This window comes from Mesocricetus auratus, unplaced genomic scaffold (genome assembly GCF_017639785.1).
Source record: "Mesocricetus auratus isolate SY011 unplaced genomic scaffold, BCM_Maur_2.0 Super-Scaffold_100011, whole genome shotgun sequence".
Classification (NCBI taxonomy): domain Eukaryota; kingdom Metazoa; phylum Chordata; class Mammalia; order Rodentia; family Cricetidae; genus Mesocricetus; species Mesocricetus auratus.
The window spans coordinates 84,181,310-84,202,457 of NW_024429195.1; the positions used below are offsets into that span (position 1 = coordinate 84,181,310).

The 21,148-nt window shown below is 51.5% G+C and overlaps 1 protein-coding gene across 2 annotated transcripts in view; it reads left to right on the forward strand.

The window, feature by feature from the left end:
- The first annotated feature begins 4,897 nt into the window (after window positions 1–4,897).
- The window catches only part of Nuak1 (NUAK family kinase 1), a 71,391-nt gene continuing 55,140 nt past the window's right edge, over window positions 4,898–21,148 (forward strand). Inside the window, exon 1 of one of the 2 annotated variants that reach the window (XM_005083786.4) lies at window positions 4,898–5,478. In XM_005083786.4, the coding sequence (XP_005083843.1) occupies window positions 5,236–5,478 (243 nt within the window). In that variant the 5' untranslated portion in view covers window positions 4,898–5,235. The remainder of the gene's footprint in view (window positions 5,479–21,148) is intronic. The other variant, XM_040755198.1, reaches the window with a different exon arrangement.

Below are 21,148 nucleotides of genomic sequence, written 5' to 3' on the forward strand. Positions count from 1 at the left end.
ATAGGACTGTTAGCACTGGAGGGCCATATGGGTCATCTCCTGTCCCACCGACTGTCCCCAAGCTCTTTGTGATGAACGTCTCTGCCTTTCAACTGCCAAGTATAGAAATGGGAAGGAAAATGCTAATTGGAATGATTTGTTAGAACCCTTGTATGGACCCCACTGTTTTGCAGACTTTGTATCTCTTGCTTAGGACCAGGAGTGAGTGTTGCAGATTTTTTGTTTTACTTTTGTAGATTGTGTAATATTTGCATATTCATGACAAGGTAACTTACAGCTGGGGCCCAAGTGAAGACATGACATGCATTTGTTTCATGTGTAAACGTTTGGCTGATGCTGCACATGGAACAGAACACTCTGCTGTGGGACTCCCTCCTTGTGCCGCTGTGATAGTGTAATTTATTCCGTGCTGCTGCCTGGGTCTCACTGTTTTCCGCATTAACTCTTAGCTCCTGTAGCCTGCTTTCTGTTATTGTAGCAAATCCATGAGGCCATTAACTTAAATTTATTTAGGCTCAGATTTTGGAGGTTTCATTCCCACGACAGGGACTCTCCTGTTTTGGCCTGGGTCAGGGTAACACATCCTCTGTGGATTGGGGTACTGCTCACTCCATGATGAATGGAGGCGGGGCAGAGAGAGAGAGGGGAGCCCACACCTCCCTTCCTGAGCACCCCCAGTGTGGGAAAACCTCCCACCAGGCCCCACATCTTAGTTGCACACCAGGGACTAAACTTTTCTACACAATCTTTCAGGGCCACTCGCCAAACTCCAAGAATCTTCAACCAAACCTTTAAAATGCCTCTACTTCAAAGATGAGGAAACAGATAAAAAGAGAAGACAGCCCAGGACCACACTGCTCAGAGGACTTGAAAATGGCTGCTTTTGATTCTGAAACCTGTGCCCCAGTTGCCATGGTTATGGGCCATTTAGCAGGTAGGAAGAAATTGGGCTTCTGGTATCAATACAATATTTTGCTTGTATCTATCCCATATCCAAATAGCATGAGCTCTCACACGCTGGCGGCTGGAGGTCAGCTGGGTGCTGTAACTGTGTTTACTGTTCTAGCCGGCTAGCTGGAGGAAGAGGGACCATGCGTGCGCTATTATACTCATTGTCAGCCCCAAAGCTGGGCACACAGTAGGAGGGCAGTTATTACTGAAACAATTTTTTTTGTGTATCATTTCAATAAAACCGTTGAATACTTCTCTAATTAGAACTCTCATACAAGTAATGCTAATTAAATCAAACCTCACCACCACCTCTAACAAAAAGCAACTTAGGGGATTTCTTCTGGCTCACAGTTTGAAAGGTTCCAGTCCATGGTGGTGGGGGACAGCATGGCAGAGTTCATGGCAGTGGGAGTGTGTGGCTGGGATTACTCACATCTCTGGGGAGCGGGAAGCAGAGATCACCTGGGACTGGACTATAAACCATCAGACCCTCCCTGCTTGCTGTGATCCACTTCCTCCAAGATTCCACAGCATCCCGAAACCTCACCAGCAGCTGGGAAACAAGTGTTCAAACATGGAGCCTGTAGGAGACAGTTCAGTTCATTCAAACCATATATACACAGACTTTACACACCACATGTATGTATATGTGCATATACACGGCTTGAATCTCACACACACACACACACACACACACACACACACACACCAGGCAGAAAGGGCTGGGAATGAGGAATATGAATTTCTGGTGGACAGTCAGCTCTTTTCTGCCACAGTGAAGAATAAGCATGTTCTCAAGTGGCTACTTCCAAGTCCATTGTCCATCAGCTCACAGATCCAAGTTACAAAAGCTATAATCTGAGTGGTTTCAAATCCCGATTTATACCAATACTGTTTGGTAACATGCAACATAGCCAACCTTCGTGGATATTCATTTTCTCAGCAGTGAAATGGGGATCCCAATATCCCACAGACATACACACAACAAATGATAGCTGGTATTATTATGTTTTGTGAACAAAGCTTTCCCAAGACAGCAAACACTTTAAGTTGCTTTAAAAACAGCAAATGTAATAAGGTCCCATGACGGACGTTATGCTACTCTAACCTGTGAGTACAGATGTCATGACATCTGTCTAGTGTCCAGCAGAGCACCAGAAGCTTCCCAGCAGTATGATCAAACTGCTGATAATTCCCCCGAACTCTGGCAGGGGCCTGGAAAGAGGCAACAGCAGGCCTGACAGTATTAGCTATCATTTACTGAGTGTGATTCCTATCCTTTGCCACCCATGCCAACCTGTGGGACGTACTGTCACCACTGGCAGTGACACAGCTGTCTCCATCACCACTGACAGATCAGAGAAGTGACACAAAGAGGAGAGGGAATGAAGGTTCAAGATCCTCACTGTGACTGTCAGGACAGGGTTCTAACCTTGTTACTTTGACTCTAGAACTCAAACTCCTTACCCAGGAGCCTCGGCTGGATAAGAGATGTCACGTGTTAAGAGCAGACCACACAGGGGCCGGCAACGGCTCAGCACATGAAGGCACTTGCCATCAAGTGTGATGACCAGAGTTTGGTCCCTAGAGGCCACACGGTGGAAGGGAAGAGCTGACATCTGAAGTTATCCTCTCCTGCCCACATATGTATACATATATGCATGCATGCATACATACACACACGAACACATGTACTTTAAAAACCCACAATTATCAATGCTCCAGGGATCCAGGCTTGGCAGGACATGACAAGGAGCTGGGTTTACCTCCTTCCTATCTAATGAGATGTAGCCTGGCGCCTGTAGAGCAGGGGCAGGGAAGGCTTAAGTCTTGGTGCTGTTGTTGCCAGGGCAAGCTCAGTCACATTAGGCAAAGTTTAAAACCTTTCTGATAGGATTGCCGAAAGTGAAAACATCATGGCGGCTACCCTCCACAGCAGTGGTAGATTAAGTTACCAGCATGTGGTAGGCTCTGCCCGCTGAGCGGATAGGATGAAGTCCTCGCCTTTAAAGCAGCTACAGCAGGCTAAGCCACCACAACAGACAGACACACCTCACCGGCTGAGGGTAGTCACTCCCATTACTTTTCCAGTTCAGCCTTCCTGGGGACCGCTTGGTGGCCCCTGCTCTGCTTGTGGAGGTGAGGAGGGGACATGGCAACTTCCTTCATAGCTGTTAATGCTTCCAGGCAGAAGAAATTGTGATCATTTTTGTGCTGATTCTATCAACCTATGCAAGTTATATGGCCACATGTGATTTTGAGGGAGTGGGTGAGTTTCCTAACTTGTCCTGGGGGACAGAAAGGACCAGGATACTTGCCATTTTAATTGCCAACACAGGCACAATCTGTTTACCTGAAAACCAAACCAAACCCAAACGAAAATCAAGCAGACTTGAAGAAACTTCAAGAGGTTAAGTCATTTGACCCAAGTCACCCAGCCAGTGCAGGGGGACCTGGGACTCTGCGTGTGAGCAATCTACATGCATGTCTACAGACTGTTTCAGCGTGGGGGCAGGGAGTCGCCGACAGGGCCTGTGTGCCTGTCTCATGTGAGTGCTCTTACGGAAGGTAGTGGCTGGCAGAGGGGTTTCGGTCATCGTAAAGTAAGTAAAGTTTGGAGATAAGACGACCAAGTGCAGAACTGAGGAGAGGGGCGATATGAGCGGTGTTTCAGGCATGACTCCGGCAGCAGGGAGGGGGTCTCCGCAGGCAGGCTGTAGCCTGAGTTCGGTGTAAGGTGATAAGCGGACAGGAGGAATGCCAAGGGCGGGAGGAAGCCGAGGGAGGGCCAGGCACCGCCAGTCGCCCTTCCTGCCCTAGTCGGGAACACTGTAATTTACACGAAATTCCTTTAAAAGTTTCCCAAGGCCTCTAAATGTTTCTTCTCGAGTCTAATTTTTCCTCCCTTCATCTTAGGAGAACCAGGACAGCCTGGATGCAGCTGCGAGGCGTTCCTGCCTGACCTTCACCTGGTGGGGCGAGTCAAAGGAAAATTCCCATCGCCTGAGGGGGTTAAGAGGCTCCAAGTGGCCTCGGGCTTGGGCAATGAATTGCTCTGCAGGCCCAGGTCCTGGCCCATCCCAGAGCCACGGTTTGTCCAACACGGGAAGGGGCCTTCTCACTGGTGCTGGGCACCTCAGGGACCCAGCTCCATCCAGGCCCCCACCCCTCCTCCCCGGCTCCGCGGATGTCCCTGCCGGGGAGACCGGCGACCTGGCCGAGGGCCGGGTTCCTCCTTGAACCTTCCTTCGATCCTGACTCCGCCTTTCCCCCTGAGAGCCCGGCGCGGTCCCGCAGCATCCCTCCGGGGGCTTCCCAGGTTCCGCGGTGGCCCTAGGAGGGCGCTGCCCGGGCCGGGCCGGAGTTGGGCGCCTGCAGGGCCTCGGCGGCGGCGGGAGGAGGCCGTGACTCACCGCCGGTAACCCAACACCGCTGGGCCTCCTTCCCCGGCCTCCCCCAGCTCTCGCGGGCCTGGCGGCCGCCACGACACCATAACGGACACGAAGCACGAAGGGTGGCCCGGGAGGGTGCAGCCCCGGGTCACAACGCGCACGCCTGGGCCGCCCGGACTCGGCGCGTAGTCGCCACTGCCGCCCCGGAGCCCCGCGAGCTTTATCCGGGGCCGACCGGCCCAAGCCGGAGGCTGACCGCTCGCGGCGGCTGCGGAGGGTGAGCGCGGGACGCCTGGGGGGGGGACGAGCGCGCCGAGGAGCCCCCCGCCCCACCCCGGGTCCGTCCGTCCCCGCCCGGCGAGGACAAAGCATCCCGGCCTCCTCCCGGGCCTGCGCCGCACAAAGGGTGAACGCCGCCGCGCGCCCCGCCCTCTCCCGGCGCGGTGGCCCGACGCGGAGGTGGGGACGCCCGGGCGCCCGCCCCGCGCTCCCCTCCGCCCCGCCCCGTCTGCGCGTCCTCCCGGCGCGGGGGCGGGGGGCGCGGCGCCCCACATAACACTGCCCTCCCCGTGCGCGGAGCCGCCCTCTCCCCTCCTTCCCGCGAGCACCGCCGCCTCCCCTGACACCGCCGCCGCCTCGCCCGACGCTCCGCACACTGCCGCGGCGGCCCGGGGGGGAGGGGGCGGTGCGCCGAGCGTGCGCGCCCGGGGCGCCAGATGTGCGGTCGCCGCCGCTAGCGACCCAGCGGCAGCCGGAGCCAGGTCGGGCTGTCTCGGCAATGCTGCGGGGGCGACCTTGAACGCACCCTGGTTTCCCTCAGCGCAGCGGGGACCGCGCCGAGCCCCTGTGCCGGGTCCTGCCCTCTCCAGCCCGGCTCGCCCCGCGCTCGGACATGGAAGGGGCGGCGGTGCCCGAGGCAGGGGATGGCCCTGGTGTGGAGCCGGGGCCGCCGGGCTCTCTTCGGGAGGCGGTGGCCGGGGCGACTGCAGCCCCAGCGGAGCCCAGGAAGCCTCACGGGGTGAAACGACATCACCACAAGCACAACTTGAAGCATCGCTATGAGCTGCAGGAGACCCTGGGCAAAGGCACCTACGGCAAAGTCAAGAGAGCCACCGAGAGGTTTTCAGGCCGAGTGGTGAGTCGGGGAAATCCCTGGGTGGTACCCGCTAGTTCTGGCGGACCAAGTGGGGTCGGGGCACAGCACAGCACAGCACGGGGCTCCCTCCACCAAGAGGGGTCTCGGCGGAAGCCCCGGCAGCCTCCTCACTTTCCTTCCAGCACCCATGACTCAGGTGTACATCTCCGGAAACACTTGTTACATCCCGTCTGCACATATTTTGGGGCTCCCCCCCTTTTTTTTTATCCCAGCTAGAAAAGTAGTGTTCAGGATTGGCAAACATTTTGCAGCGTTGAGGACATGGGGTCTCCCCCGCAGACACACCTTCAGACCTTGCTGAGGGCTCCGTATTTGTACAACTCCGAAAAGACCCGCATCCTTAGTCATGAAGCTGGACTCTCAAGGCTTGTGTCCTGTGGTTGCCCGTGACCCTCTCCTTTTTCCTGTCTACCCACAATCCCACTTCTCTTTTACTGAGCTTGACCACCCTGATGCTGCCGTTGCTGCAAAAGAGCACAGACTGCTCCTGTCAGAACCAAAAGCCATTACTGGATGTCTGAGGTTTTTGACAGTTTGCATTCCGGCCTCTGGCAAGACTGACATGGTCAGGGCATGGGTGGCCATTCAGACACAGGCCCGGCTTGCTTCCCTTCCAGGTCCTGGCTGTAGGGCTGCTAGACTGTTCAAGGGGTCTGGCTAGCTGCCCCCCAACCCGTGGCAATGGGAGCGCTCGCCGGGGTGCAGAGGGGTGCTTTAAGGGGCTCAGTATTGTTCCAGCTTTGGTTTGCTGTCATTTTCCCCTTTGCAGAACAGGCCCTTGGAATCCACGCTGCTTGTAGCCAGAGTTGGGTTCAAAGCGACTGACTGTTGCAGAAAGGGCTTGTGTGTTGTATGGCAGATATGACATGGTTCTTTGGTTTAAAGCATATCAGATGTATTTTAATTGATTTAGGGCCAACGTCAGAAAGTGTAAGACACTTCGTGTGCACTTTTGGGGGTATTTGGGTCCCACTGTTGTTTGTAAACTTAACCAGTGGCTTCAGAGAAAGGCAAGAGAACTGTCATAGTATTTTGGTGTTATTTTGTATTTGCATAGAGACAGTTCTGTGGAAAATGATCACGGCCAGCAAGGTTTACCCCTGTAATTCTTAAGTATGTGGCCAGCCGATTACTCCCCCCACTATACTGCCCAGGTTGACACAACATTATCACTTAAAAAGTCTGTTATTAATGACTTGGGAATTGGGAATTGTGTCCTTAAAATAAACAGCTCTGTCATACATGAATTCTATGGCAAGTTGCAAAGCAATTGCGCAGGTGCCCTTTGCTTTCCAGACTGAGAATTCTGAAGAGGAGAGGGTTGCAGAGGTGTTCTCTGATGGTAGAAGAGACTGCATTGATGCATTTCTCCTGAGTTGATATCCCCAGGCTGGGCGTTGAATAAGAAACAAAACAAAACAAAACAAAAAAACCCCAAAAACAAAAAAACTAAGTGTAGCTCCTTGCTCTTGTTGTCTTAAAAGCTGCTGAAGAATTGCGCCGGGGAGTTGGAGAGCAGGATAATGAGGAGCAGACACGGTTTGAGGTGCAGGTTAAAGATGTGAGAACCTGAGTGGCCAGGGTGCTTGTGGCAGGGTGTGTGTGGGATCTGCAGCACCCAGGTGCTTGGGAGGCAGCACAGCTGTACTGAGTGTGTGGCATGTGCTTGCCTGCTGAGCTCCCCAGTCAGGCGTTCCTCTAGCTGTCCAAGCCCCAGGCTGGGTTAGACTCGCCTTGGTAGGCAGGCGCCTGCCTTCCTCTTTCGGTGGGTGTCTGGCTCTTTCTTTGCACAAAACTGAACATTTTGCCAGGATTTATCATCATGGCCACTAGGGGGCGCCCAGAGAACGATAGAGCCTCATTTCTCCTCCATGAGACCAGTCTGCTGTTATTGTCTAGTTCACCCTCCCATTGTGCTATTAATTTCAGCAAAATCTCTTGTTTTATTCAAAGATTATGGAAAGATTTTAAAGCTGGCAGTAGATACAGGCCCAGGAACTGACAGTTCCCAAACGACTTCACTTCTGCTTTGCACTGTTTTCTGCCTGACTGCTAAGCTAGTGCTAGCAAGCCCCTCTGGTGAACAGAGCAGCTTGCTTTTAACAGATAGGAGGAGAGCAGTCCTCCTGGGTCCTGCGTCCTCCCCTGCTGAGTGCGCTGTTCACAGATGGCAGAAGAGCTCAAGTGAGAAACTGGAATTGTCAGGTGGAAAATTCCCCATGTCTGGCTGCATAGAAAATAATGCAGGCAACAACAAAAATATCGGTCAGCATAGTGCTTGCCCTTCAGTGCCTGGTGAGTCAGTGCCAAGAGCAGCAAAACATTTTATGAGATTAGTGTGACATCCGCAGCTTGCCTTGGATTCTGACTGCTCCGTCTTTGGGTAGAATTACAGTTGGCGCTTTTGATCCAGTCCCTTTGAGAGCATCTCCCCGGAGGGGCAGTGATGCTCGTCTGTCCTGTTAATATGAATCAGGCACTGGCTGTTATTGTGAATCAACCAGTCAGAGATGCTGGGGAAATCGGCATTCCTCCTGCAGCAGGGACCCTGCTCACAGAGGAGAGTCATTTCTTGTCACGAAGAACTTCCTACCTGGAAGGGGCTCCTGGCTGAGAACCAGCGTGCACAGCATTCCCTTCAGCTCAGGAAGTTGCAGGCAGCTGGTTCACCCCCCTGCATGGTCCAGACCTTTCCTTTTCTCATCCCCGGATGTGGTCGGTATCACAGCGTTAGTTTAAGCAGGCCTATATGGCAGGAGCTCACGTGACCCCAGATGATGAGCCTAACACTGGATCAGCCTCACAGAAAGGCTCTGGCCTCCATTCAGACCCTTGACCCATCCCTTATGGCACTGGGGATTTTGGGATACTATTTAACTGTGACGTGCCCCTTTCCTCAGCCGGGAAGCCGGATGCTGATAGCACCAATTTCTTGGACTTTTGAGAGTGAATGTAAAGTCTCAAAGGGGAAAAATGAAACATCCTGGTGTTCCTTCCTAGTGGATTTTCCTTCATTTTCTCATATGATTGCATCTATATTTTAAGGCCATCAGAGAGACAGTTTGCACCAGCCAATTAGCCTTGCATCTTGCAGAGAGTGGGGGAGAAGTGAGGGAACTGCTCTCTTTGCCAGGGTAATTAGATTAATTAGGGAGGCACAGACATAGGAAGGCAAAGACTGTCGACCAGGTTCAGATAGGATCTGAATGTGTTTCTGCACTGTTGAGTTTGGGCCCCATTTATTACACAACCTTTGTTTGGATGAAGTTTTTGGCTAGCTGTTTGATAAACTTATGGGTCATCCTACAGCATGAAGTTTTGGGGAGCCAATCCCTTAGACCTTTAGGGCACACAAATCATTGCTAAAACAAACACTATTCAACACAACAAAACAAAAAATCGAACCCAAACACACAATTTTTCGGGGAGAATTTGTCCAAAATGAATCTTACAAGCATAAGCTGTTGCCTAAAGCGATTTCCTCAGCCCAGTGATGGCAGACGGTAGATCCGAGAGCTAAATGAACAAGCCGGCTGCCAGACTAGGTTACGCATGAGCGTCACGTGCACAGTGCTGAGGTGCCGTGGTAGAGTCCAGGCTCAAGTCCAGTTTCCAGAGAATCAGAGATCTTGGCCAATGTGTCGGCCCAGCCTCTCCCAGAAATGTTAGGTGACTGAGCTCAGGTGAAGAAGCCTGATTCTTGGTCAGGGATGTCTGTCCAGTGTTTAACAGTGTGGTCCTCATTCTTTAAGGACTTACAGTCTAGCAGCAGATGTGAAACACATCTGCAGATATTGAATGAATTCTGTCAGGTGGTGACTGAGATATCTTGCTGTCTGCCATGCACACTCACCGTGTTGAATATGGAGCTGGGTGTGAATAAGCCCAAGGAGCTCGCAGTAGGCTAGGAGCAGGGTGGGGGGGTAGGGGGTTGGGGGGTGGGGGGTTGGGGAGGTGGGACGGGACAGACGGACACGACAGTTCCCAGCCCTGCTGTCATTGCTTTAGAGACTGATCAGCACTAGCTCAGTGGAACTTAGTTCATTAGAATGAGTTTGATCCTGGGCAGAAACCTGGTGTGTGTGTGTGTGTGTGTGTGTGTGTGTGTGTGTGTGTGTGTGTGTGTGTGCGCGTGTGTGTGTGAGTGAGTGAGAGAGAATATGTAAGAGTTGTGTATGTGAGGGGGAGATGAAAAGAGACAGACGGGTATGGGGGAGATAATATGTAAGAATGTGTGTGTGTGTTCATGTGTGTGTGTGTATGCCTGTGTGTGCATATGTAGATAATATGTAAGAATGTGTGTGTGTGTTCATGTGTGTGTGTCTGTGCGTGCATGTGTGTATGCCTGTGTGTGCATATGTGTGTATAGGTATGTGTGTGCGTGTGTCCATCATTGTGCATATGTGGGTCTATATGTTTATGTGTCTCATTAGCATGGTAGTGGACTAGCTGTCTAGCGAGTCCTGGGTATTTATTTACCTGTCTCTACCTCCCCAGGGCTGGGATCACAAGAGCATGCCACCACATCCAGCATTTTTATGTGTGTTCTGGAGTCAAACTCAAGTCCTCTTGCTTGTACAAGTAATGTATCAACTGAGTTACCTCCCAGCTACCACCGGCTGCTGTTTTGGAAATCACAAGTTGTGTCATGCTGAGCCTAGAACTTTACAGACATGTTCTCTCATTTAAGGTTTCAACCCTAGTTGGACCCATTTTGCAGATGGAGAAAGTAACATCTGTGGGCGATGAGTCGAGGTCACGACTGGACAGTGCCTCATAGGTCTGTCTGTTGGAAGTCCGTTGCTGCTAGAGGGGCTAAGAGTCTTGCCTACGTCACACAGCAGTGGCTCTGGAAATTCCACTTTGCCAGTGGCGTCAGCTGTGGCCCGATTCCTTCTTGAAGTGACACTTGCTGTAGTTTAGGAAGTGTGTATAGAGGCAGGGCCATGGCAACCAAGACTTCTAGGGTGGCCCAGAGGCACAGTCACAGAGCAGAGGACTATCGTGAGGGGTAGAGATCATGTCTGTGTCCATGACCTCAGAAAGCACTGGAATTTGTTGGCAATGCAAGGCATGGCTAATGAGTGAACGGAAGCAGAGAGTCTGCAGACATGCAGACCTGCTCTGCACACATTCTTTGCTGTTCTAGTCTCTACCAGCCAAGGGGAGAGGAGGCCAAGCATTGCTGAAGCTGCCCCTGTGTCTGGGCTTCAGAAGCCTGGGACCTGGTGACATCACAGGGCCAGTGATAGCAGATTTATGCTGGGGTGGAGTGGCCTACAAGATTGGCCAGGTAGACCAGGGGCTATGGCAGTTGCTAGGAGTAGCAGTTAGTACTTCCATAGTGTCAGAGGGTGTGCCAGGTGCGTACTAACGGATTGGACTTCCCTGAACATCTGTCTTATCACCCCATTTTCCAGCAGAAGGAACTGAGGCCTCGTGTGGTTATCCACCCTGTACAGGACGTATCAGCAGCAAGGCCAGTGTCTGTACCCAGACACCTTGACCATAGCTCTTAGAGGTCAGTGGGGCTGGATGCGGGCCACAGAGGGGCTCTGCACTTGGGGACTTGGGGTGCTGGCCTGGAGCAGGGAAGGTTTCCCGAGAGTCGAGGTGTGAAAAGATGAGGAGCTGGAAACAACTTGGGAAAGAGACGGCAGAGGATGGCAAGGTGTTGCTTCTGGGACCCAGAGCACATGCTAACGACTCCGGGACACAAACTGCATTCCTTGTGCCCCAGAGAGCCTGTTCCTGAATGCCTGGGGGTGGGGGTGGGTGCGCTTCCGGGGTTGAACAAGTTCACCTTCTTAGTCTGTAGTGAATAAAGCACCTACAGTGCGCCAGGATTTCTTGATCTCCTCCTGCTTAGGTTGTGGCAAGCCATAAGCAGCTCAGCCCAGGTTCCTTGTTTGTGTCGCGCCATATCTAACCGCCGCGAACCCGTCTCGCTCGCGCTGCCACCCACCAGAGATGCCTCGCTGAGGGCCACGCATGACATAGGCCCCCAACTGAGCCGTGCAGGTTGGAACTGAGATGAATAGGTCTAGCTAGGGAATATCGGGCGGGAGATGTAGCGACTGAAACTTATCTGTCCTCCCCGACCCGAGGACCATTTGCATTAGTTGGCAGGGAAACACGAGACTAGAGATGAATGGGTGAGCACAGCAATGTCTGCAAAGACGCGCAGACTTCCCGCACAGATTCCTTTGCTGTTACATTTGCTCCTGCGCCCGTCAGGGAGAGACATCTATCCAGGGCTTGTCGGGTTCCTGGCTGTGGCTTCCCGTCCTTCGTGGCTCCACAGTCAGACAGTAGAGCTCTCATTCATCTTTCCCACATGAAAGTCTTGGAGCGTCTGTAAGTTATGATTTGTGAAGTATCTGCTTTAGGGCAGGGTGCATTCATCATTGCGCGGATCCAGACGACACTGGCAAGTGCAACAGTAAGAAGATCCCAGGCCCCGGGAGAGGAGGGGCTGGGCCAGATCTCCCACCCGTGAGCGGAGTCTGGCTGAATTGATAAAATTCCCTGGAAACAGCCCAGGAGCAGCCAGATGTTGGCTGCATGGTGAGATTCTTCAGTAAGCTTTTAACTGTATGTTCAAAACTAGGGCTGGGCAGCTGCACTCCTAGGTCTACCCAGGAGAAATATAAACACATGTCTGCATAGAAATGTGTTCCCAAAGGAACAGCTAAGTGGAAGGCTCACAAATGTTCACCTCCCTGTGATTGGATACATGAAGCATGGCGTGTTCTCTTAGAATATTCTTATGATCTCTTGCATAATTTTATTTATGGAGTATTTGTGGAATGTTATTCAGCAATGAAGAGAAACAAAGGGCTTCATACATGCTGCAGCATGGAGCAACCTTGAAGACATTATGCTAAGTGAAAGAAGCTAGTCATGGAAGACCACCACACAGCATGATTCCGCATCTGTGAAATGTCCCAAGCCAGTCAGTCCATAGAGACAGGAAGGCGGCGGCTGTCCGTGCTGATGGTAGAGCTTGTTGTGAACGGGGAGTGGTTGCTAACCGGTGTGCTTATTTGGGGGGTCAGGAAAGTAGTTTACATTGTGATGATTGCACAACTTTGAGAATAGACTAAAACCCCCTGAATTGTGTACTTTAGAATGAGTTAACTGAAAGACATGTGGATCATATTTCAAGAAAGCTGTTATTTGAAGAATGTGGAACTTTGGGGCAGGGAGTGGTGATGACTGGGGAAGGCCATGTCTGTCAGCCCTCCAAGATGCGAAACCTGCATTCTCAGGAGACCCCCATTTTGTGTAAGAAGCGGACAGGGGCATCCCACTTGCGTTGGGATACACACACACACACACACACACACACACACACACACACACAGACACACACACCTTGGAGAAAGACTTTGTATCTACCTCTCATCTCAAGCCTTGACAGCAAGATGACCTTGGATAGTCAGTATATTTTAGCTCCTGCTTCCTTCCCTCTTTCTCATCAGGGGCTCATGATGCCTCTCATCTGGGGCCCGTTGAGAGGATTCAATGAGCTGATGTAGCTAAGTCTACTGCCTGCTCTGGTGACTGGCTTGCATGCCCCCAGGGTCATTGCTAGTGTAAATTCTGTTCACTTGTCTGCCCTGTACCTGCAGGGCGCGCACACCCAGCTTGGTGAAAGCCGCGGTAGTGGTAGCTGTCCTCCACACTGCCCAGATGGCTTCCCTGCTCTGTCGGACACAGAACTCACGAACCTTTCTTCCTTCCCTCTTAGCAGTCGCCTGCAGTGGTTCATGCATGTGTGCTCAAAATGGGCCCAACACTGTGGGGACATTTCAGAGGAGACTGTGGTATCCCATGCCATCGAGATACCTAGAATTTAGAGTATAGCAAGTAATTCAGCTGTGATAACCATAGTACAAAATCAAGGGGTTGTGTAAGACATCCAGTCCGGCCCAGGCCGACATCCCACTTACTTCTCAGTACCTGCAGGCTCCTGGGAGAGCTGCATGTTTTTGTGGTTAACAAAAACCGCCTCCCAGTACCTCATTATTTAGAGTCCACAACAGAAGGATTTGGAAGCTTCTGCTGCAGAACCTGCTGCATGGCAGGACCTTAGACACATTAGCTATAGTTTTATTACTGATAAGGTTAGCTGAAACTTTGTGTCAAAAGTGGGCTGAGCTGGTATAGTGGCTTCTGTCAGTAGTTTCTTGAAAGTGCTACTACTTGGGAGAGACCGCTGTGGGGATCTGAGAGCCTTGACTTGGCCCTCTCTGTTAAAACCCTTCCTTGTGGTCACGGGGACTCGGTTCAGCATTTGTATTTGCCGTGGCCGGCAAGATTCCTTCCTTGTTCCTCTGTCCCAGCTCAGCCTTGCTTCCTCTGAGCTTGTAGGCTGGATTTTTGTGTGTGCAGCCCCTCCTGTGCATCAGCCACTAGGGAAGAAACGGGCTGATCAGCCACTAGGGAAAAAACGGGCTGCTGTCTCACTGGTGTTGTGAGCGTGGTGGGTGCTCAGTGAATGAACCAGCCGACAGCTGCTGCAGGAAGAGTGTATCAACAGTCCCGACATGGTGAGTCCGAGAAGGCCAGGGGTGGCAGGAGGTTCCCCGGGGGATGCTGACCTCTCCACCATGCACAGCGTGGACCAGCGTGGCTCTCCGTTATGCCCCTCTGTGGCTGGGACGAGGCGGAGGAGGCTGAGCTGTCCGCAGCCTGCCTCCTTGCCTGGGCTGCTCCCTCTGCATCCCATCTGAGCGGCCCTGCAGACTGAGCAGGCTCTACATGCAGGAGTCATCTCCTAGGTTTCCAAACACTCTCCTCAGCTTGTAAATTAAACACTTTAGGAACTGTAAACCAGCTGGACGGTGGAGTTAGTGTGTGTCTGGAAAAACTACCATCATGCTCTGCCTCTTCAGCTCGAGAAAAGAATTCCGCTACTTTCATTAGTGACTCTGAGACTTCTGTCAGGAAGGCACTGAGAGGAGACTGTGGTAGATTTTCTTAGCTCCTTTCCTGAACTCAGTGGCTCAACTTCTATCCCTCTGGATGACAGTTTAGTAAGGAACTCAGTACCTTCAATGGTCCTCTCTCCCAACCTGCCTGTGCAAGATGTGACCGGCAGTGTCACTCAAGGACCACAGGGGCATTTATAAGCTGTTTTTAAAACATGTTAAAATTTTATGTGTGTGGGTGTTTACATGCATGTGTGTCTGATGCCATGTGTTTGCAGTACCAGAAGATGCCAGAAGAGGGCGTTGAGTCCCCCTGGAACTAGAGTTACGGACAACTGTGAGCCTCCCTGTGGGTGACGGGAACTAAACCATATCTTTTGGAAGAGTAGCCAGTGCTCTTACTGCTGAAATGCTGCCTCCCACAGAGACCTTGTACTGCAGCAAGCTAGAATGTATCCTTGCTGGTTGTCATTGTGCTATACCAGGATGGTAACAGGGAGGCAGATGATCTCATTTGTGAATAAGAAATGCTCTTTGTGGCCTGGAGAGTTAGATGCACTTTCTTCACCTGTGAGGTGGGCATAGCCATGGCCGTCAAGGAGATGACTGTGGAGCTCTGAGAGACATCTGTGGTCCTGTTCAGCGACTGGTGTCACTCTTGGGTGGAGTGCTCTCAGGGAATGAAAAATAAGGTCCCAGTGGCCTCCACACCTTTGGCAGCCAGCACACAATTTTTCGCACATAGTAGGTGTTCAGAGCCTTTGCTTTACCTGTAAACTGAAGGGTGGAGACAGAATGACCTCAGGGTACCTCCTGCTCTTGGGAGGAGAAACAGCTCTGGGATATCATGAATGTGATTGGTGAATGTCGACCATGGCTGGGATTTCATGAATGTGATTGGTGAATGTCGACCATGGCTGGGATTTCATGAATGTGATTGGTGAATGTCGACCATGGCTGGGATTTCATGAATGTGATTGGTGAATGTCGACTGTGGCTAGGATTTCATGAATGTGATTGGGGAATGTGGCTGGGATTTCATGAATGTGATTGGTGAATGTCGACCATGGCTGGGATTTCATGAATGTGATTGGGGAATGTGGCTGGGATTTCATGAATGTGATTGGTGAATGTCGACCATGGCTGGGATTTCATGAATGTGATTGGGGAATGTGGCTGGGATATCATGAATGTGATTGGTGAATGTCGACCATGGCTGGGATTTCATGAATGTGATTGGTGAATGTCGACCATGGCTGGGATTTCATGAATGTGATTGGGGAATGTGGCTGGGATTTCATGAATGTGATTGGGGAATGTCGACCATGGCTGGGATATCATGAATGTGATTGGTGAATGTCGACCATGGCTGGGATTTCATGAATGTGATTGAGGAATGTGCCTGGGATTTCATGAATGTGATTGGGGAATGTGGCTGGGATTTCATGAATGTGATTGGTGAATGTCGACCATGGCTGGGATTTCATGAATGTGATTGGTGAATGTGGCTGGGATTTCATGAATGTGATTGGGGAATGTCGACCATGGCTGGGATTTCATGAATGTGATTGGGGAATGTGCCTGATATTTCATGAATGTGATTGGGGAATGTCGACCGTGGCTGGAGGAAGGGAACTCACTTCAGTTCTCAGGGCTTCCTCAGAGCCTCCAGCTGTTTCTCACCGCCTGGCCTCTGGTTCTGCCTCACAGTGGTCCCTGTTCTCAGTAGGTCTGGAGTGACATCTGCGGGATGTGTCTCCTTCACTCCCTCAGTGTGAGGAGATGGCCGCGGTGGGGCTCACTCCTCTGTTAATGGAAGAAGTCACAGCATAACATTTGCTGAGGATGGTGCCCGACTGGTGAGCATGAACTGTGGGTGTGGGAGAAGAGGCTATCAGCAGCTGCTTTGTGTGGGGAGCTCTGAGCCCAGGCATAAATGCACTCGCCCTAAGGGAAGCACTCACTCTGGTGGGCACAGCCCCCCCTTGCGGCTTAGTAACAGAGACCACTTCCTGGGAGGATCCAGTGGAGCACTCAGGCCTGGCAGGCAGGCTGGTGGAAGGTGTTCCGGAGAGGAATTAGGTGGACGTCTCGCTGAGTGACAGCCATGCTTTTGGATGTGTAGGCAGGTCCAGGGCAGAGGGAAGAACCTGGGGGCAGGAAACCTTACTGAGTGACAAGCCTGTGCCAGGTACACAGACTGCCTTACCCCCAGTCCCTCCCCCATCCTCCCCTCCCTGGCTCCCCTCTTCTTTCTTCCTTTTCTTTTTCCCTTTGGGTGTGTGTAGGGGGTTGCTGGGGGTGGGCCCAGGCCTGTGCAGGCTAGGCTTGTTGCCCACCACTGAGCGACGTCCCCGCCCTTGACTTACCTGGCCTTGCTCTCTGGCCTTTAGACCTGCGTGATTACCACAGCCATCTTGCCGACAAAAATGTGGAGCTTAGAGGGAGTGACCGATGACTTTCTGAAAGTCAGATCTGGGACTCTAAGTTGAAGCCATCATGAGCTAAGGGGGAAACTGGCTGGTTTGTAAAGGACCTGCAGTGGCTGCACTGTCCCCAGCTGCAGTGAGTGACACAGAGATGATTAAATGGACGGGTGGGTTTCTGCTTCCATGGGGCTCACGGTCTCACCCTTTTCACGGGCTGCGTGGTGCAGGTCTTGTATCCCGTTCACATAGTACATCAGAGCAGCAGGAGCCTGTGCTCACCCTCCCCGGTAAGACACACGGGGCCTCTCGCCAACCTCATCGTCTGAGCGCATGACTGATTGCAATACCTATTTGGCTAATGAAATCTCAAAGCCAGGCTTGGTGGAGCTGGCCTATAACCCCAGTCACTTGAGAGACGGAGAGGCAGGGTGATGGTAAATTCAAGGCCTCCCTAGGCAATTCAGCGAGACCTTGTCTCAGAAAGTACAGGAAAAGGCTAGTGTGGCCCAGTGGTAGATCCCTTGCCTAGCATGTGCAAAGCCCAGCCTTCAATCCCCAGCACTGGGGGAGAATTCCAGGGTGTAAATGCTCTGGAGTTCTGAAATCTAAGAATAAAAGAGTTAGGCTTTGTAAGCCCCATTTTCCAGAAAAATACTATTTTTGAAAGTTTTAAAAAATTACCTTTATTTGCTTTGAAAACTGATGTTTTTTTTCTTTTAGGGCTGTCTTCTTTTAATTAATTAAGTTATTTTTACATCCTGTAAGATTATAGGTCAAAGGCTATGCGGATGGGCTGGTATCCCAATATCTCTCCTGGAAAACTTGCCTCTCAAGGGACAAGGTATCCCTTATTGCTAGGGGTCTTAGCTGGGATCGTCCTTACAGATTGCTGGCATTTTCTTTTACAGTGGATTTCTGCCTCACCCTGAAGTGCCTCCTCCTGTATATCTCTCAGTACTTTTCCCTTCCATCATCTGCTACCTACCTGATCAGTCCTGTTCCCATCACCACCTGGCCCCCACCCCACCTAAGAAATAAATATGCCCCATCTCCCCTTCTCAGGGAGCCCCAAGCACCCCTGAGCCCTCCTTGTTACTAGCCTCTCTGGGTTTGTCGACTGCAGCATGGTTCTTCACTTTACCTCTAATATCTGCCTAAGAAAGCCGCTGTCTTTACAAATCCGGACACGGGTTTCTTGCCGGGTTTGTTGCCGCTGCCAGCTGAAGGAGGAGGGGCTGGCTTTTCACTGCCTCATCTGGTGATGCCACTTGCAGACCACAAACAAAACAAAACAAAAGCACAATTAAAAACAAAAACCCGAAAAACCCTCCCCCCTCGCTTCAAGTAGGAAAAATAATTGTTTCTTAAAACGGCTCATGAAGGAAAAAAAATAACAAATATTTAGCATTTCTCTGGGTGCAGTGCTGTCTGACATTCCTTTTAGCCCCTGATGAGCTCTAAGTTTATGAAATGTTTGGATCGGCCACCAGTTTTCTGGAGGAATTTAAGAGGTTGCATTTGTGCTTAAGTGTAACATGAAGAAATCTCATAAACGCTGCCAGGCGTCCTAGACGCAGAGGGATGTGCTTGCCAGGGACACAGTGACCACCAGTCCAGTGACGGAGAAAGAGCTCTGTCAGCTCTGGCTGACACTGGCATGTTCTCAGCTTCGGTCCCTGGGGCTCGGCTCCTCTGCCTGCCACTTCCCACTGGTCGTGGGGTGTAAAAACTCACGCTGAGCACCAGCCCTGCACTCTGCTCTGCTGCTTCAGGGTTCCCTGAGCCCGGAACATCCGGGCATCTGTAGCTGGGTGAGAGGCTCTGGATGCCGCTTGCTCCCCGTGCATGCTGCTTTTCTTTTCCCCGGTTTTAATCTCTCGTCCGCCCCCGGATCCGCGCTGTCAGATAGGGACACCTGTGGTTATTAACATTAACTGCCATGAAATGAAGCGACAGATTCAGTTCTTGATTGACCAAGCCACATTTTAAGTGGCTAGTAGCCCTGTGTGCCTGGAGTCTACCATTAGATAGAGCACGGCAGATCAATCCCACTGACCCAGGAAGTTCTGTTTGGCAGAGTGTAATGCTCTGTATAGGCCGAGTTTAATGAGGTAGGGACAGGCTGCACCTCCTCCCCACAGCTCCTGGTACTGCCTCCCAAGCACCTCCCACTGTTTTGACACCCCCCCCCCCATGTCTAGATGGGAGCCAGGGAAATAGCATAGACTTAATGAGCTTTACTTAATGAGAAAGTGTATCACCACTGTTTGGTGCAGGCATGAAACCTTCCAAAAAATGAAATACTTATAGGGTTGCCACTAACTGGCATTATCTGGTATTTTTAACTGTCATGTGTGTCAGGCACCATGCAAGCCTCTAGAGGTACAGGGATGAGCTTCTTATGTTAGGGTGCTTATGTAATCCAATGACTTTAAAGTTTGAGGGGCAAGTCAGTCTGCAGGATGTGAATGGTTACAGACTGTCTTTGACACCCCCAGCCCCCACCCCTGCTGCCAAGAGTCTGATTAGTAGGATTGGGGTAGCCTCTGGGACTTTGAGCATTTGCAGTTAACCAGGAAACTCAGGCGAATGAAGGGAAGGGAGCCCACTGCAGTCAGCTCTTCAAGAACCAGCTCTTGACAGTGCAGTGTTGTCTGGAGACACACCACACTGGTTTCTTTCTGCTGTCGGTGTCTTATAACAAGCAGAGTAGGTAGAGACCCTTGGTTCCTGTCCTGGGATAGAAGCCTGTGATCTCTGGTTATCCTACCACGATGTGATAACAGCGACAACCACATAAGAGCAATTGCATGTCGGTGGCATTCCAGACATGCTACATGGCTGGGCTGCGCCCATCCTCATGGGCACCCTAAGAGACATACCCCATTGTCTCTCCTGTTTGACAAATGGACAAGCTGGGGTAGAGGAAAGTGATGCCTTTGTTCACCCTTATGTGGCTTGTAAGTGGATCTGAATCCTGACCAGCTGTGAAAGTGCCACTCACGGCCTCTGGACTTACACAAACTCTGGGGATGCCAAGTGTACACTCTCTTCCGGTTGCTTAGAGACAAGTTCAGGTGTATTTAGGAAGTTTGTTTAGAGAAATAACTCATGTGAATGTTATAATCTACAGCATCCACCTCTGGATCACTGTCAGAGATATTCCTGTAGGCCTACTGTGTGCCAGCCCTGTCTAGTGCACAGTGCATATAACTTATACATAGCTTGATAAAGACTGCCTGAACAAATGTGACCCCAGGTCATTGTGCCCGCTGGAGTGGAGAGCACCAGTTGTATGTAGCATGGGATTGCAGAACCCTGGGGTCTGCGCTCCTGAAGATGTCCCCATCTAGGCCTGGTCACACTGAGGTCTTGCTCCCAGCAGGATGAGCCTCCTATATGGTTGCCCCTGGTATGTTTTCTCCATAGGGCCCTGGTTGTCCACAGGGCCTGGGCTGGGACCCTTTGCCCTGTTGCATCATAGACTGCCCGTAACTCGGCAGCTGGGTTGTTTTCTTTCTAGGCCCAGTTGTAGTGACCTTTGCCTGTCTGTTTATTTCAGGGAAATAATTCCATCCAGCAAATATCGGTTCCCTGGGGGCTGCAGAGGCGTGTCTGGAGGGACTTCTTTTAGTGGGGTGGCCTGAGATGGTCTCTCAGAAGAGGCGACAGCTGCTTCCTTTCACCCAGCTCCGTCTCACGCTGCCCTCTGACATGTCCCTGTGAGGCTTAGAGTTTGAAGCTCATCTCCGTCTCACGCTGCCCCCTGACATGTCCCTGTAAGGCTTAGAGCTTGAAGCCTGATGGTGAAGTTCTTAGACATATGTCTGAATAGCTCTGTTAGCAACATTGATAAGAATACCCTTGTGCATGTTTGGAGCGTGTACAGTGCTGTATGTATGTGGGCCTGGGCATTTTCCGTAGCTTAGTTCATGGCACATTACTTGTTCTTAGCAGTGACGGTTGTAAGCGTAAGTCTAACATCAGCTTCTTCGCCTTGCAAGGGGGAAGTTATGCTTGCCCAACAATTCCCTGGCCTGAGGATGCTGCATTTCATGATGTAGAGACTGCAGGGTTGAGGCTGTTGACCAGGCTGGGTGGCAACCAAGCAGAAATGAACGTGGAAAGCTACAGCCCCTGAGCATTCAGCCTGGCCTGAGCTGCAGGCCAGGGAATGCAGGACCTGGCGCGTCGGATGTTTAATGCAGAAAGAGGAATGAGCTATAATAGAGAGTTCTGATTGCATGTGTGTTTTTCCAAGCGAACAAAGCCCACTTGTAGATG